Here is a 13,642-nt window from a genome sequence, read left to right on the forward strand (position 1 = left end):
AATTAACAAGTGCACTTTAGTAGATGCAAACTTATTATACTCTTGTAGTAATTTTTATGTAAACCCAAAACAAAAAGAACAATTATTTTCAGTTTAAAAATATGACACAGGAAAAGAAACATCTCTCAGTCTTTATGTTTCAATCAGAATAAAGATGAGTTTTTTATAGTGATAGAAATCTCAAATAGCGGATAGCTTGCAAGGAGCCAAGTCAATTTCTTCTGCTTTCAATTAATTTGGGAGAAAGAGAGAGAGGGGAAAATCAAATTCAGATGATGAGTTTGCAGCTTGGGCTAATCCCCCAACTCTCTTTCCAGACAACCCTAACCTCACCATTTTCGACCACCCAAACTCCAATTAAACTCCCCAGCTGCCTGTCTCCCAACCCTAAAAGATATCGCTTGCAGCCCCTTCGTTGTAATGTCTCCAATAAGGACACTGCCAAAACCACGCCTGAGAGCGGCGGCGGCGGCAATGGAGATGATGACGGAACGGGAGAGAGTGATAGTCTACTGCCAGAATGGTTGAATTTCAGCACAGACGACGTCAAAACGGTTGTTGCGGTGGTCGCTATATCACTGGCGTTCAGATCGTTTGTGGCTGAGCCTCGATATATTCCTTCCTTGTCTATGTATCCTACATTTGATGTTGGAGATAGACTTGTAGCTGAAAAGGTATAATTGCTCACAAGTTTCGTTCAATTTAAATATTAGTGTTGTTCGTGATTGCTACTTAGCTTTAGCTTCAAATTTTGATCTGCCTTGTTCATGTTAAAAGAGCATTTTTACCATTGCACAAACAGAGAAAAGAAGCATGATGAAGGAAATAGTGGAGATTTTGTAGTTCTGCTATCACTTATCTTGCAATGTATGACTCTTGCGGTTAAAATTTCAAAATTTACTCGCTTAAATAATGTAGAGATGATCAAATTATATAGCTATTGTATTCTAGTGTATATAAAGTTCTTTTCTGTCTATGCATTGATAGGTAGTTTCTGCCTCTGTATCATGTTTTTGCTTTTTTTAACTCGTGTTATTTACTTGATTCATCCCTCTGGAATGTAGTGTACTACCATGATACCTTCCTGTCCGAAAAATGCTTTGTCGTCCCTTATACACAGATTAGTGCACATCATCAGTCGTGTACTACTAATGAGGCCCTCTGGGTTTTAAAAGGGTTTAAGTTCTCTGATGGAACTACTTCGTTGACTCTTTATTTGCATTCCACCGTAGAGCCCCCTTTTGCTATTAGTACTTAGCTATTCTCCATTTCCAGGTCTCATATTATTTTCGAAAACCCTGTCCAAATGATGTTGTAATTTTTAAAAGCCCACCTGTGCTGCAAGAAGTTGGCTACACAGATGATGATGTTTTTATTAAGCGGATAGTTGCCAAAGAAGGTGATACTGTTGAGGTGAGACTTGAAAATGTCCTCTTTTTTGGTAAGGATTTAAGTTCTGGTTGCTGGAATCCCTAATACAGTAATTTGAAGTATCTGCTAAATTAGTAGAGCATTGCTAAAATTCCTGCATTTATTTGCTTGGATAAAACTGCTGCTGTAATTCTGCTCCCTATGATTTTATTGAATATGAGATCTATATAGACTGGTGTTGTAAAAGCAAACTTGAGCTTGTTTGTTGCTTGATTGTGTACATGTGGTAATATTAAAGAGAATACTCTGCTGAGTGCTGACAATGGAATCTTAATACACCAAATGTATAAGGCATAATATTATCATCGATTTATTCTATAGAATTTAGGAATCATCAGTAGAGGATGGACATGATCTCCATTTGCAATTAGTTTCCAGATACTAGTTTGATGCTACAATTCTATGGAGCAACCTTATTGCATGAAATCATAATACTTACTACTTTAAATCTATTGTCTTCGTTTAACATTCTTATCTTGTTGCTGCAAACTCAATGATTTGACAGTCAGTGGTGATATAATCTCTTGGCATCCAGTGTATTTCCTGTTCCATTTAGGAAGCTTTTCATGCTTATTTCCTAATGCAGGTTCATGATGGGAAATTGATCGTCAATGGAGTCGTACGAAATGAAGACTATATTCTTGAAGCACCCAAATATGAAATGACACAAACTGTATGTTTGTTTGGTTTCACATATTTAAACTGTTTCCTGTCAACCTCATTCGCTATTGAAACCAGCCAAATAAATAAATATACTCTGTTTACTTAACGAGTTAATTATTCCAATCTTTGTAGGCTCTTATGTTCAAGTAAGTCAAGAAGTGGCAATATTAGGTTGTTTGTGCCGAATATGTATACCGTTAGGAATATGACATTAGGACACTTGAAACTGGAACATTTACAGAATTTGCTGTTTAGAACTTTGACCTGCATAGTTTATTCCCAAGTGTACCTGGTCTAATATAAGTATAATTCCTTGCAGCGTGTACCGGAGAACTCAGTTTTTGTTATGGGCGATAATCGCAACAATAGCTATGACTCACATGTCTGGTAATAGTTTTTTGCATTCAAACGTTGAGATGGAGATACTTGCTCAGTTAAATTTTCTTATGAATGAATGCTTTCTCAGTGGCCCCCTTCCTTCAAAGAATATAATCGGAAGATCTGTGTTCCGGTACTGGCCTCCTACTAGAGCCGGTGGCACGATATCTCCGGAGGGCTGTGCCATTGACAGGAAGGATACTAGTGTAGCTAGTCAATGAGAGTGCAATTCTAAGATTGATTTTTAATTAGATATTGGTGAAACAAATTCTTGTCTGAAAAGAGACCTCCATTCATTCTGTTTTATCTGAAAAAAGATAGGCCTAAGTTTTGTACACCTGATTGCAATGTGCAACCACTCTATTTGTAGATTAATAAATTCGAATATGAATCATTCTAATTGAAATCGTAATTAAGACCGAATTAGTTGTAATTAATCCAACCAACCATTATTTAAAGTGTAACTGCTGAGTTCAGCTTAATGCGGCAAATTGCCACAAGATCAAAATGTGGAACTACCTATCTATCTCAAACGCATCATACAATGTTCCGAAATTCATACAACTTTTTTAAGAAAAGAGCAACAAACTAATTACTACATAAGTTCTCTTATTTATATAAATGTTGATGCACACATTGAAAATTAAAACCATGTTGTAATATAGTCGCTTCCAATAGTATACATGTCTCTAAACAAGAAGAGAAATGCACTAGAAAAAGTTTTCCATTCTAACAAAGTTCAATGGAGAACCCAACAAACACATCATTTCTGATTTGTGACCTTTTGTATGTGTCAAATTAAGTTAATTTACCATATTTTTATTTGGGTCCCAACTAAATTGGCAATCATGTTTGGCATTGGCACCTGTTAACACATACTACTACTTAGATTCCAAACTTGATAACTTGCTCGAGATTTTTTTTATTCATTTTTAGTTATGTTTAATTTGTATGGGAATAATTGCGTGAGATGGCAGCACCAAAGTTTTTGCTTTAAGAAATTGATCAATTAGTAAGTATATAAAATTTTATACTACAACACTCATAATACGTAATGAATTTGAAACAAGTATAAAAGAAATATGAGATTAATGACATCAAATCATACGTGCGGTGGGTGGTCAAATTGAAATCAAAAGATTATAAAAAAATAGGATGGTGAAATGTAAGAGAAATATTTTCATGGGAATAACAAACTAAAGTGGTTATTGATGTTATGTGGTAGTAATAACTAATAAACGAAGCCTACACATGGAGTTGCTCAACAAAGTTGGCAGCCACCATCAAAAACCAGAATTCATAGCACCCTTTTTTATAAATTTATTTATTATAATAATCTTTCTATTTATATGATGTAGTAATTTCCACTATTTCGACACCAGCAACACAACAATGGGCTGTGCTACATGTTTGGAAATAATTTCATTAGCTAAGAATGAATACGTGTTTGGCACTAAACTCTTAAACCAAAAAAAAATAACTAAATAAAAAACGTCTGGTTGATTGGCTAATTAAACAACTTTAATCACTCTTACAACCTATTACGAAACGGTAATGATATACAGTATACCAACACTTAAATCTCTGACTAAGTACTGCTAACATTAAGTATAATTAAAATTTTAAACAAATTGTAATTCCAAATTATAGTAGAGTCGTTTAAAATTTGTCATGACATGAATTAATAATTGTCATAAAAAATGGAATTATATTAATTTGTGTCCAGCTATATCAACTTTGAGTGTTCAACATATGATTTCTTTTTTCAGAAAAAATTTCTTTCTTGTGTACAACTAATTTTATATTTGTAGATGGCAAATTGATTCGCTTATTTGGACAGATAATTCATAACCACGTAATTAATGGTGCTTCATGCATTATAATTTGCTGTAAGTGAGATCTGATTAGGATGTCACACTTATGCACCAGGTTTCAATTATCACTACTACTATGCTGATTTAGTGGATCTATTTTTTATATGTTTATAGTTATATCTTGATGTAATTAAGAACCAATTAAGCAGTTTCAGAGGGACCAGTCCATACCAGTTCTCAGCCTTGAATTTATTTTATAAATATTTGACTACTTGGTTAGTGCAAACCAATGTTACAATCTTAGGCTATTCCCATGTCATATTAGTAAAAAACGACAAAATTAATCTCTTCAAATAATTTGGGGCAATAATCTAAGTAAATTTGGGCAATAATCTAAGTAACTGAACACCCCGTGAAAAGTATCTAATGCGCCAAGTCCCATGTATCTGAATTCAGGCAGTATCGACCTAGTCATGTATACAAGACTAGGACCTTATATATCGAGATGATATCCGTAACCGGCCCGTTTAGTATCATGGAATTGAAATGAAGATTGTATCCTTGTTAAAGGAGGATAATGATGGTGTGTGATCAAATATTAACTAATTTACAGTAATAACTAATACTCCTAACTAATTTCAATTTTACCAAACTAATTTCAATTTTATATGTTAAATTATCAACACAAAGACATAAATTTGTCAATCTTCTTGAGTTGATAAACTTATGTCTTTGTGTGGATAATTTTAATACACAGAATTGAAAGTTATTAGTTATTACTGTAAATTAGTATCACCCTAACGTGAACGGATAATGATAATCCAAATCTGCAAGAAATTAAAATAATTGAAATGGGACAATTAAAGCTTATTTTCACGTTTCATTTAATATGCTTGTTGTAAAAGTATTAGTTTGTCACACTGTTATACATCTAGTAGTGGAATCCATTGATTCAAAGCTGTCGTGTTCTTCCATCGCCCCTCTCATTCCCTGACAGGAACCAAACTACAACACACAAACTCCAAACCAAAATATGTATATATATACTCATTGATATACATAAGGTACACACACACTTATACATACATGTATCAATATCATTAAACCTGAGAGCAGTTAACATTGAACACACACACACACACACACACACACATAGAGATGGATAGTAAATTAGTGAGAAAGTTGAGACCATATATGGCTGCAATATTGTTGCAGTTTGGGTATGCAGGTTTAGGTATAATAGCAAAGTCAGCTCTGGACAAGGGAATGAGTCATTACACCTTTGCTGTCTACAGAAATATCGCCGCTGCCGTTGTTGTAGCACCTTTTGCCTTTGCCTTCGAGAGGTTCGATTCCCATGTTTCTCTTCCTCCCTATATTCAGATCAATGATACATGTATCAGTTGAAGCTTACTATTGAGAGTTTATTTGTTTGAAACAGGAAAATCAGGCCAAGAATGACGCTCTCCATTTTCGCCAAAATATTCCTTCTTGCTCTATTGGAGTAACTACTCTACCTAGTTCCTTTATGTTAGTATGATGTTTAAGATTGTAATGTAATACATGTAATTGCAAGTGCAGGCCAGTGATAGATCAAAACTTGTACTACATTGGGCTGAAAATCACAACAGCTACATTTGCAGCGGCTATGTGTAACACTGTTCCTGCCCTCACCTTTCTATTAGCATGGCTCATGAGGTATCAACTTTGAACTAAACAACACTTGCCAACGTAGAATATAAGGTTTATCAACCTATTCCGACATTGTTGGCACAGGCTCGAAAGCGTGAACGTGAGAAGACTGCACAGCCAGGCAAAGATTATGGGAACTATAGTAACTGTAGGTGGAGCAATGATAATGACTATTGTAAAAGGCTCAATAATAGAATTGCCATGGACCAAAGGAAACTCCAACTCCACATCTATTGCTCAAGACAACGATCCCCAACAGTTTATCAAAGGAGCTATTATGATTGGAGCTGCTTGTATCTGTTGGTCCTTTTTTTACATTCTACAGGTCTACATATATATATGTATCATCCATCATCTTTCTTTTTATTTTAATTCTTTTTTAAATTTTGTCTTTGTTACATTATAGGCGATCACATTGAAGTCGTACCCAGCTGGCCTTTCCCTCACCGGCCTGATATGCATGCTCGGAGCGTTGCAAGGGACAGTGCTTACTCTCGTGGCCACGAGAGGCAATGCTCAGATCTGGTCTATTGGATGGGACACCACACTTCTTCCTTCTGTTTACTCTGTAAGAACACAATGGATATGCATTTCTCTGCACCTTTTAAATGAATTCTTTATAGTAACTTTTTGACAAGTGTGTGTGTGTGTGTGTGTGCAGGGGCTGATTTGTTCTGGAGTTGGCTACTATGTATCAGGAGTGATCATGAAGGAGAAAGGCCCTGTTTTTGTTACTTCATTCAATCCTCTAAACATGGTGATTGTTGCAGTCATGAGTTCTTTCATCCTCGCAGAGCAGCTCAACGTTGGGAAGTACGTAATTTTGGTATTTCATTTTACTAGGGTTTATCTGGGAAATCTAACTTGTATGCTAAAAGAGGGTGATGAAAATGCAGGGTAGCAGGAGCCACAGTGATTGTAATTGGGCTGTATTTAGTTATATGGGGGAAGACACAAGATCAGAGCATATCGGCGTATCCTCAGTCGGAGCTTAACCACCAATCACTAGAGGATCAGACCTCCAACACGATTGTTACCAAGGCCATCTCCGTCGACAGTGTTGTTTAAGAGGAACAAGTTTTGTAATAAAATAGATTATAATATATGTAGATTAAGATTTAAGAAAATAAATACACCAGGCTTAATCAAACATTTATGCAGAACGTAACAACCAGATTTTCCAGCAACGGTTCTAAGATACTAATGTGACAGAAACGAACATGTTGTTGATATCGGCATAGGTTCTGCCTACGATAGCTTCAAACAGAAAAACGAGCACAGCATGATTGCACATCTAAACGACAGAAAATGCTTAGATAGATAAGCTGTACCTGATGGAGATCAGCTCTTCTGATCTACTCAGTTTACAGATTGTAGCAAGAGCTGCATTGAGACACACATTAATATCTAAACTCAGCTAAAGAAATATCTAAGTAATCCAAATATTGGATTACTATTGCAATTACAATGCAGACACGTGAGGTTATGATCCAACCTGGAGAGAAATGTGATGCAAGTCTTCAAGATGTAAAATGGGTGCAAAATTTTAAGCTAGATGAGCTTAAAGCAGAACAATAGGCATCTAATGATCACTTAAAAGATCTCCCATGAAAGAGGATATGCATTAAATAAAGCTGAACAGTACTGTTAAAAACAAGTTACGCATCCAAAATACAACATAGATTGACGATCAACAAATCTTATGTTCCAGAGTTGATCGATTCCTACTGTCATTTTCACAAGCTAGGTGGACAACAGTTAATCAACAGACCTTGATAACATGAAAGATAACATATCAGGATGGCGCGACCAAGTCATCCTTCCCATAAATACGTTGAAGTTCTCGGGTTGCAGCTTGATATGATGCTGAAATGAAATTATACAGCTCAATCAGATCAGGTCAGAGGTAAAAATAAAACAGCACTATGAACTATGACCTAATCTAAATCTTGTATAAGTAAATAGATGAGTCTCACCTTTCCAAATATTGAAGTTTTTCTGATTGACTGCAGATCCTGTTACATTTTGTATCACGTCAAAGAGCATTTCCTGAGGGGTGCTCTTCAGTTCTTGGACCACTGCGTAAATTGTTTTACCGTTCTCAAAGTAAATATGGTTGTTAGGGTGTTTGGTTTTGCAATCAGCATGCAGCTCAAACTCATATGCATTGATAGTCTGCACATCATAAGTTGGGAAACAAAGTTAGCAGTAGGGAAAATTCAGCATATGACCACGGAAAGATGTTAACCTTAGAAAGCTTGCAATCCTGGCAGCTACACAAGTAACCAGTCCCTTTTACCACTCCTCTAAGATTTTTCTGCAGGGAAAAATGTTTATGGTTAAAGTAACCTAGAATAAAATGAAAAAAGAATGATAATCTCCCCTTACCTCTCTTGACCATGAAACATATTTCACTGGAACCCCATCAAGAATGCCAGTGGACAACAAGCTTTTAACATTTGAAGGAAAGTTATTTGACGATCCTTTTTTGGTCTTTTGATCCTTATTCTTAGGCGAACAATCAGGCTGCAAAGAAGATGCCGAGATAGCATTGTCACTTAGCTGATCTGTACAATCTTTTTGCCCCAGTGCCCCAGAAGACTGAGCAGAGGATTGATTTAGCAAAACATCATAGCTACTTATGAGCCTTCCAGAGTTATCCCTCTCTTCAACATTATTCTGAAAGCCTCCGAAAGATATGGTAGTTTCCTCACCCTTCCTAGAGTGCTCAACCATTGAAAGGATGCTTGAATTTTCTTTATTGTAGACAGCTCCTAAAGCAACAGTTGCATCCTGCTCACCTTGAAAAGCAATATGAGTCTCCCCCTTATTGAGACCTGCAGATATGAAAGTCTCATTTACTTTACTGTATAAAGGCTCCAATGCAAATAGATTCTCCTGGCCCCTATTGTATGTAGGGCAAACTGATGAAAAGTTTCCATTTTCCTTTTCATACTGCTCTCCTAGGGCATTAATGTTGTAATTCCCTCTGTTGAAGGCCTGACCAATAGACAGCACATTGCTATCCATCCCATTGTAGTACTGACTGGAGAGCATAAAATTTCCATCTTTCTTGCTGGAGGAGTTCCCAACTGAAACAAAATTTTTGCCTAGCTTACTGTAAGCAGGATCCACTGAAATAGCATTTCCCAATTCAGTATTATAACTAGGTCCAGTAAACATGTTATTGCTAGTCCTTTGAAATGTGCTTGTCATAGCATCATTCTTCTCACCACGGGTAAAGGTACTTCCGACAAACTCAGGCAAACAATTCTCTGGTATTCTTACCTCATTGACTTTTACTTTCCTAGGTCCGGAGTTCAGACACAAAGTGTCATTGACTGCATGAGACATGGTTAAACAAACCGATGAGTCATTTCCAAATTGGTTCCCTGGTTCCTTCCTTTCCATATTCATGGAAGCCGTAACAGGGGGATTATTATTATTATCAGACAAATTAGAACCCCGCACCGGCTTGGGGGTGAACAGGCTTGGGATTAGACTTTCAGAGTGGGAACCATCATGCCAAAAAGAACTTTCCATTACTACAGGTCCTGAAGTTCCTTTAAAAGGCTCTACTAATTGCTTCTTGCTAACAACTAACTCCTGCTCAGAAGAATCCATAAAATACTGATGAGGACGTTTCTGATCTATTCTTGTTGAAGTTTCATAACAGATCTCCCCATTAGCCACAGAACCAGAGCCATTGGGCAACCAAAAGTTGTTGTTCTGAAAAGACTGCCACCACCAAGAGAGACTTTTATTTACTAAAAGGTGAAAACTAATAAAAATACCAACCAATTAGAGTAAGAGAACATTGAATGCCACAGATAGTTCAAGTTTGGAAAAGGTTGCTCACATGCGAAAAAAGTTTCTATATTGTTTGGGATAACGAATCATCCATTAAACAAATAATAATATGATGCAAAATGCATAGAAACTCACTAACGAGGAAGACGTACTATGGTAAGATTGACAAGCAAGGGAAGTGATAGTGATCGTGGCAGTGACTAATTATTTAGGGGTCGGAGTTTATTTATTTCAGATTAGAAGTCAGGTCCGTTTTGCTTGGATGGGCTTTAGAGATTAGGGTTTTATTATATGTAGTTCATCAATAAGCTAGTAGCAAGTCATTTATCTCAGCCAGTTCTGGACAGTTCTATTCAATAACTTGGATTTCTTTTGCTCTCATCAGTCATCATCTTTATTCGATAAATTGGTGCGGAGAATGATGTTGATTACACAAACCAATTTGATAGAGTCAAAGCCATGAGAACAGAAAAGAAAAAAGAAAAAAAAAAGCCTAAGTAATGAATGGAACTTCAAATTTCAAAAAGAATGCTTCAACGTGGCCTGTGGAAAAATCCATCAAGAACTCGCCAAGAAAAAGACATACTACTGGCTCAGTGAGGAAATACCCTAATCTCTAAAGCCCATTGCAAGCAAAATGGACCTGACTCCTAATCTGAAACAAATTAATAATTAATCCCGACTCGGATAAACTCTAACTACTAACTGCAACAATAATTCACCACAGCAACGATCGCTATCATGAAGGTTCTAATATTATTCATAAATCTCTAAATGGAAAAATAACTCTGATTGACTCAAAAATCTACTCCGTATAGAACAACAATGGAATCTAATGCAAACACGTCTTGTTGACATTAAACTTAATTAAACATAACTGAAGAGAATTGAGGATAACAGTGAATCAGTGATTACAGACAACAGCACAATATCATTTAGGAAAAGGGTTTTTGAATATCTCAATAGACACCCAAGTTAAGATGCCTACAATTATAATGCAAATAATTATATTCTGTGAGTGACTAAGAAGAACGAAAATATAGTGAATAGTGTTTATGAAGCACATTCACAACATTGTACAAGCTTCGGGACAAGACAACATATTTGGCAGAAACCTTTGATACATACTTACATTACTTATCAGGGATACTTTCTTCAACTGAAATACATTGTTTAATATGTGAACCTATACGATAAGCCTGAGATATGGGTCTGTTTAGGAAATTTCTGTAACGACAGATAGCACGCTCAAGCTGAACACAAAGTATCCTACAATGTGAAATTTAAAGGATATGTGCCTGTATATACTATCTACATGACGGAAACTAAATGCATATGGGACACTGCTAAGGTTAGCTTCAATTGATGATGAATACTAGGTAGACCCTTATAAAAGTACATAAAAATAACTTCAAAGAAAATTTCGTGCTTTCATAAATTGATATTCTTGATGAGGGAGAATACATAAGGACAATGTATTCCTCACAGAATATTTGCTTATTTCGTAGAGCATTACGTAAAATTAAGAAATATGAAAATGATGGCACCGGCAACCGAGGAGCTATCATTCTAAGATTTCATTACTAACTTCCCAGTTGAGATCATACTAACATATGAGGGGGTAAGATATCTACTAACATAAAAATTCCAAGAAATTCAGCTAAAGGTAGTTTAGAAAGAGTTATTGATATTCAACCCTCATATACCACAGAAATTAAGCAATGTGATAAACCCTTATTCTTCGTGTGTCGCCTTTTGTGGACACCATGCATCTTTTTTCATTACTTTTATGTGTTGTACAGACAACATGAAAACACATGCATATAATAACATCTGGTTTTTCTGCATTACAGTGCAAAAAATAAAATATCTAAATACTGAGAACTTGTGCAATCTGATCATGTTCATTAGTCATAATCATTGACCAATCATTAACTTATTCATTACCACTTGTCTGGCCTAATAGCCACAACGATATAATCTCTACTGGATATTAATAAGCTTGGTAACCAGTAAGTTGATTCAAATTAATAAATAGTTACATCTGGACACCAGAGAAACTATGCCTACTCCCAATATTTCCTGATGTCAACCTTTATAAATAAGCAAAAAAAACATATATGCTGGACTTTAAGCGGATCTACACTTAAGTAATAATATATCCACATTCCACACATACACAACAGGAAGTAGGTCCTATCAGTGTATCAACTACTCAAGCAAGACTTTCATCATCATATGAAAGTCAATCATTGACTAAGAAATATGTTACAAGAACAAACTCTTTTAAGCATTTTAAAATACATTTATCCAAAAATTTATGCTTACATTGATAGGTTGCAATAGCAGGGGTTTATAAATCACAATTAACAACATTTAAGACAATGAGGCACCCCAAACGATATTCATAACACAAGAACAGTCAGCCACTAAATTAAACCCTTCAACAATTGAACCAAATTTAATTCAACTGAGCAAATATAGAGTTTTACCATCTAGAACCTTCCGTTTGAAATTGCAAAATCTCAGCTCAAAGAAGAACTCTCATTTCAAAAGCAAAAAATCAGAATAAATTCATCATCGCGCCTAATTTCTTCTGTGGCTGGCTGGCTGCCCATGCAATAGAAAGACAATTGTCAACAGATTATCAGAAAACAACATGAATTAAAAACCAAAACGTTCCTGCATTCCATCCAAATTAACATCTATTCAACCAAGCAAACAAAATAGATTAAATCAGTCTCAACCAACACAATTTTCTTAAACCCTTAAAAACATCAAACATTTACATAAAAACAAAACATACTAATGAACATTGAAATGATTCACATACAATGAATGAACAATGAGACTGAGAATCACAAAAAATTTATCAAAATGGAGTTCATAACCCTAAAAAAGGGACTAAAAGTCACAAGCAACAAGAAGAGTACTAGTATTAGATATCAATTCATTTTTTGCTCTGGCAATCGTACTACCTTTTTCTGAAACTAATCTCTACTGATCGGCGGCCAGATTTTCCGTCCACGCCAAGCCGGAGAAGAAAAGAAACGTTTTTGGGGTTTTTTTTAAAATTTAATTATTAAATTCTCACAAAAAAAGTGCGAAAAGAAACACACTGTGCTCAGAGAAATTGAGCGAGGCTTTAAACTGAGACGATGGTTCATCTGCGACGCGGACTACCATAGTCACCCCCTAGATTTTCCCGCCACGTGGCGCAGAGCGAATCGCGCTCACTATTTCAAGCCGGGGAATAATCAGCTGCGGGCGCATCGTAATATAACCAATCTTATTGGGCCACAGATTTCTGTAGCAGCTGTCCGCGTCCAAAACAAGTCCAAAAACTATTCCACTGATTATAGTAAATCCATTATTTATAGCTAAATTAATAATAAATTATTTATAGGTGCCAATAAATCTATATATAATTATATATAGACTATTGGAGTATATACAAATCCGAAATCATGACCTAAGGGATAAACTAGGTTTTCTCCCAGAACAAATTTCAAATATGACCTATGCAATTTAGTAAATTTGTTACTTATAGCCAAATTAATTACTTTATAGTAATAAACTATATCGATTTATATAAGTTTTCATTAATATATATATATATATAAATATTAATAGTATAGACATGATTTGGTAAGCATATAAAAAATTTGACGTAATCTTTATGCCAAATATTATTTGAGGTGTTTTTTATAATGAGTTTAGTTATATTTTATGAGTCAAATATAAATAAAATAAGTAGATGAGATCATGAAGTAGGAAAAAAAATAGAAAGCAAAATAAGTGAGAATATTAAATAATATTATATGTTTTGTTCTTTATTAAAAAGAAAAATGGTC

The 13,642-nt window shown here is 35.3% G+C and overlaps 3 protein-coding genes across 7 annotated transcripts; 2 read left to right on the forward strand and 1 right to left on the reverse strand.

Moving 5' to 3' along the window:
- Positions 1 to 117: 117 nt before the first annotated feature.
- LOC121770040 (chloroplast processing peptidase-like) lies at positions 118 to 2,878 on the forward strand. 2 transcript variants are annotated; one of them, XM_042166837.1, is made up of 5 exons: positions 123 to 674; positions 1,276 to 1,413; positions 2,018 to 2,104; positions 2,414 to 2,481; positions 2,561 to 2,878. In XM_042166837.1, exons 1-5 carry the CDS (start codon positions 273 to 275, stop codon positions 2,691 to 2,693), a joined length of 828 nt encoding a protein of 275 aa, XP_042022771.1. In that variant the 5' UTR covers positions 123 to 272; the 3' UTR covers positions 2,694 to 2,878. The 2 variants fall into 2 exon arrangements, with proteins under 2 accessions (XP_042022772.1, XP_042022771.1); XM_042166838.1 differs by lacking the exon at positions 1,276 to 1,413 and having other exon boundaries at positions 118 to 674.
- Positions 2,879 to 5,212: 2,334 nt separating this feature from the next.
- On the forward strand, positions 5,213 to 7,146 carry LOC121770039 (WAT1-related protein At2g39510-like). Its single transcript, XM_042166836.1, has 7 exons — positions 5,213 to 5,632; positions 5,728 to 5,790; positions 5,868 to 5,984; positions 6,063 to 6,303; positions 6,385 to 6,546; positions 6,640 to 6,791; positions 6,875 to 7,146. Exons 1-7 carry the CDS (start codon positions 5,445 to 5,447, stop codon positions 7,044 to 7,046), a joined length of 1,095 nt encoding a protein of 364 aa, XP_042022770.1. The 5' UTR covers positions 5,213 to 5,444; the 3' UTR covers positions 7,047 to 7,146.
- LOC121770037 lies at positions 5,523 to 12,959 on the reverse strand. Of its 4 annotated transcripts, XR_006043740.1 has the most exons (8): positions 12,767 to 12,959; positions 12,281 to 12,398; positions 8,367 to 9,716; positions 8,227 to 8,295; positions 7,955 to 8,153; positions 7,750 to 7,844; positions 7,310 to 7,361; positions 5,523 to 5,659 (listed from the first exon to the last, which is right to left on the reverse strand). XR_006043740.1 is itself a non-coding variant. In XM_042166834.1 (7 exons), exons 2-6 carry the CDS (start codon positions 12,281 to 12,283, stop codon positions 7,774 to 7,776), a joined length of 1,692 nt encoding a protein of 563 aa, XP_042022768.1. In that variant the 5' UTR covers positions 12,284 to 12,398; positions 12,767 to 12,959; the 3' UTR covers positions 5,533 to 5,659; positions 7,750 to 7,773. The 4 variants fall into 4 exon arrangements, 3 of the variants coding, with proteins under 3 accessions (XP_042022768.1, XP_042022767.1, XP_042022769.1); XM_042166834.1 differs by lacking the exon at positions 7,310 to 7,361 and having other exon boundaries at positions 5,533 to 5,659; XM_042166833.1 differs by lacking the exons at positions 5,523 to 5,659; positions 7,310 to 7,361 and having other exon boundaries at positions 7,582 to 7,844; positions 12,767 to 12,958.
- Positions 12,960 to 13,642: the final 683 nt, after the last annotated feature.

The sequence above is a fragment of the Salvia splendens genome, chromosome 16 (assembly GCF_004379255.2).
Source record: "Salvia splendens isolate huo1 chromosome 16, SspV2, whole genome shotgun sequence".
NCBI lineage: Eukaryota > Viridiplantae > Streptophyta > Magnoliopsida > Lamiales > Lamiaceae > Salvia > Salvia splendens.

What these genes read in the sequence shown, in the direction of transcription:
- LOC121770040 (XM_042166837.1), top strand. Translation starts at nt 273, where the DNA reads ATGATGAGTTTGCAGCTTGGGCTAATCCCCCAACTCTCTTTCCAGACA. An exon ending in AAGAAGGTGATACTGTTGAG is followed by an intron (nt 1,414 to 2,017) that starts GTGAGACTTGAA and finishes TTCCTAATGCAG; the next exon opens with GTTCATGATGGGAAATTGAT. An exon ending in AATATGAAATGACACAAACT is followed by an intron (nt 2,105 to 2,413) that starts GTATGTTTGTTT and finishes AATTCCTTGCAG; the next exon opens with CGTGTACCGGAGAACTCAGT.
- LOC121770039 (XM_042166836.1), top strand. Translation starts at nt 5,445, where the DNA reads ATGGATAGTAAATTAGTGAGAAAGTTGAGACCATATATGGCTGCAATA. An exon ending in TTTGCCTTTGCCTTCGAGAG is followed by an intron (nt 5,633 to 5,727) that starts GTTCGATTCCCA and finishes TGTTTGAAACAG; the next exon opens with GAAAATCAGGCCAAGAATGA. An exon ending in TTCCTTCTTGCTCTATTGGA is followed by an intron (nt 5,791 to 5,867) that starts GTAACTACTCTA and finishes TTGCAAGTGCAG; the next exon opens with GCCAGTGATAGATCAAAACT.
- LOC121770037 (XM_042166834.1), bottom strand. An exon ending in ATGTTTCATGGTCAAGAGAG is followed by an intron (nt 8,296 to 8,366) that starts GTAAGGGGAGAT and finishes TTTTCCCTGCAG; the next exon opens with AAAAATCTTAGAGGAGTGGT. An exon ending in AGGATTGCAAGCTTTCTAAG is followed by an intron (nt 8,154 to 8,226) that starts GTTAACATCTTT and finishes TATGATGTGCAG; the next exon opens with ACTATCAATGCATATGAGTT.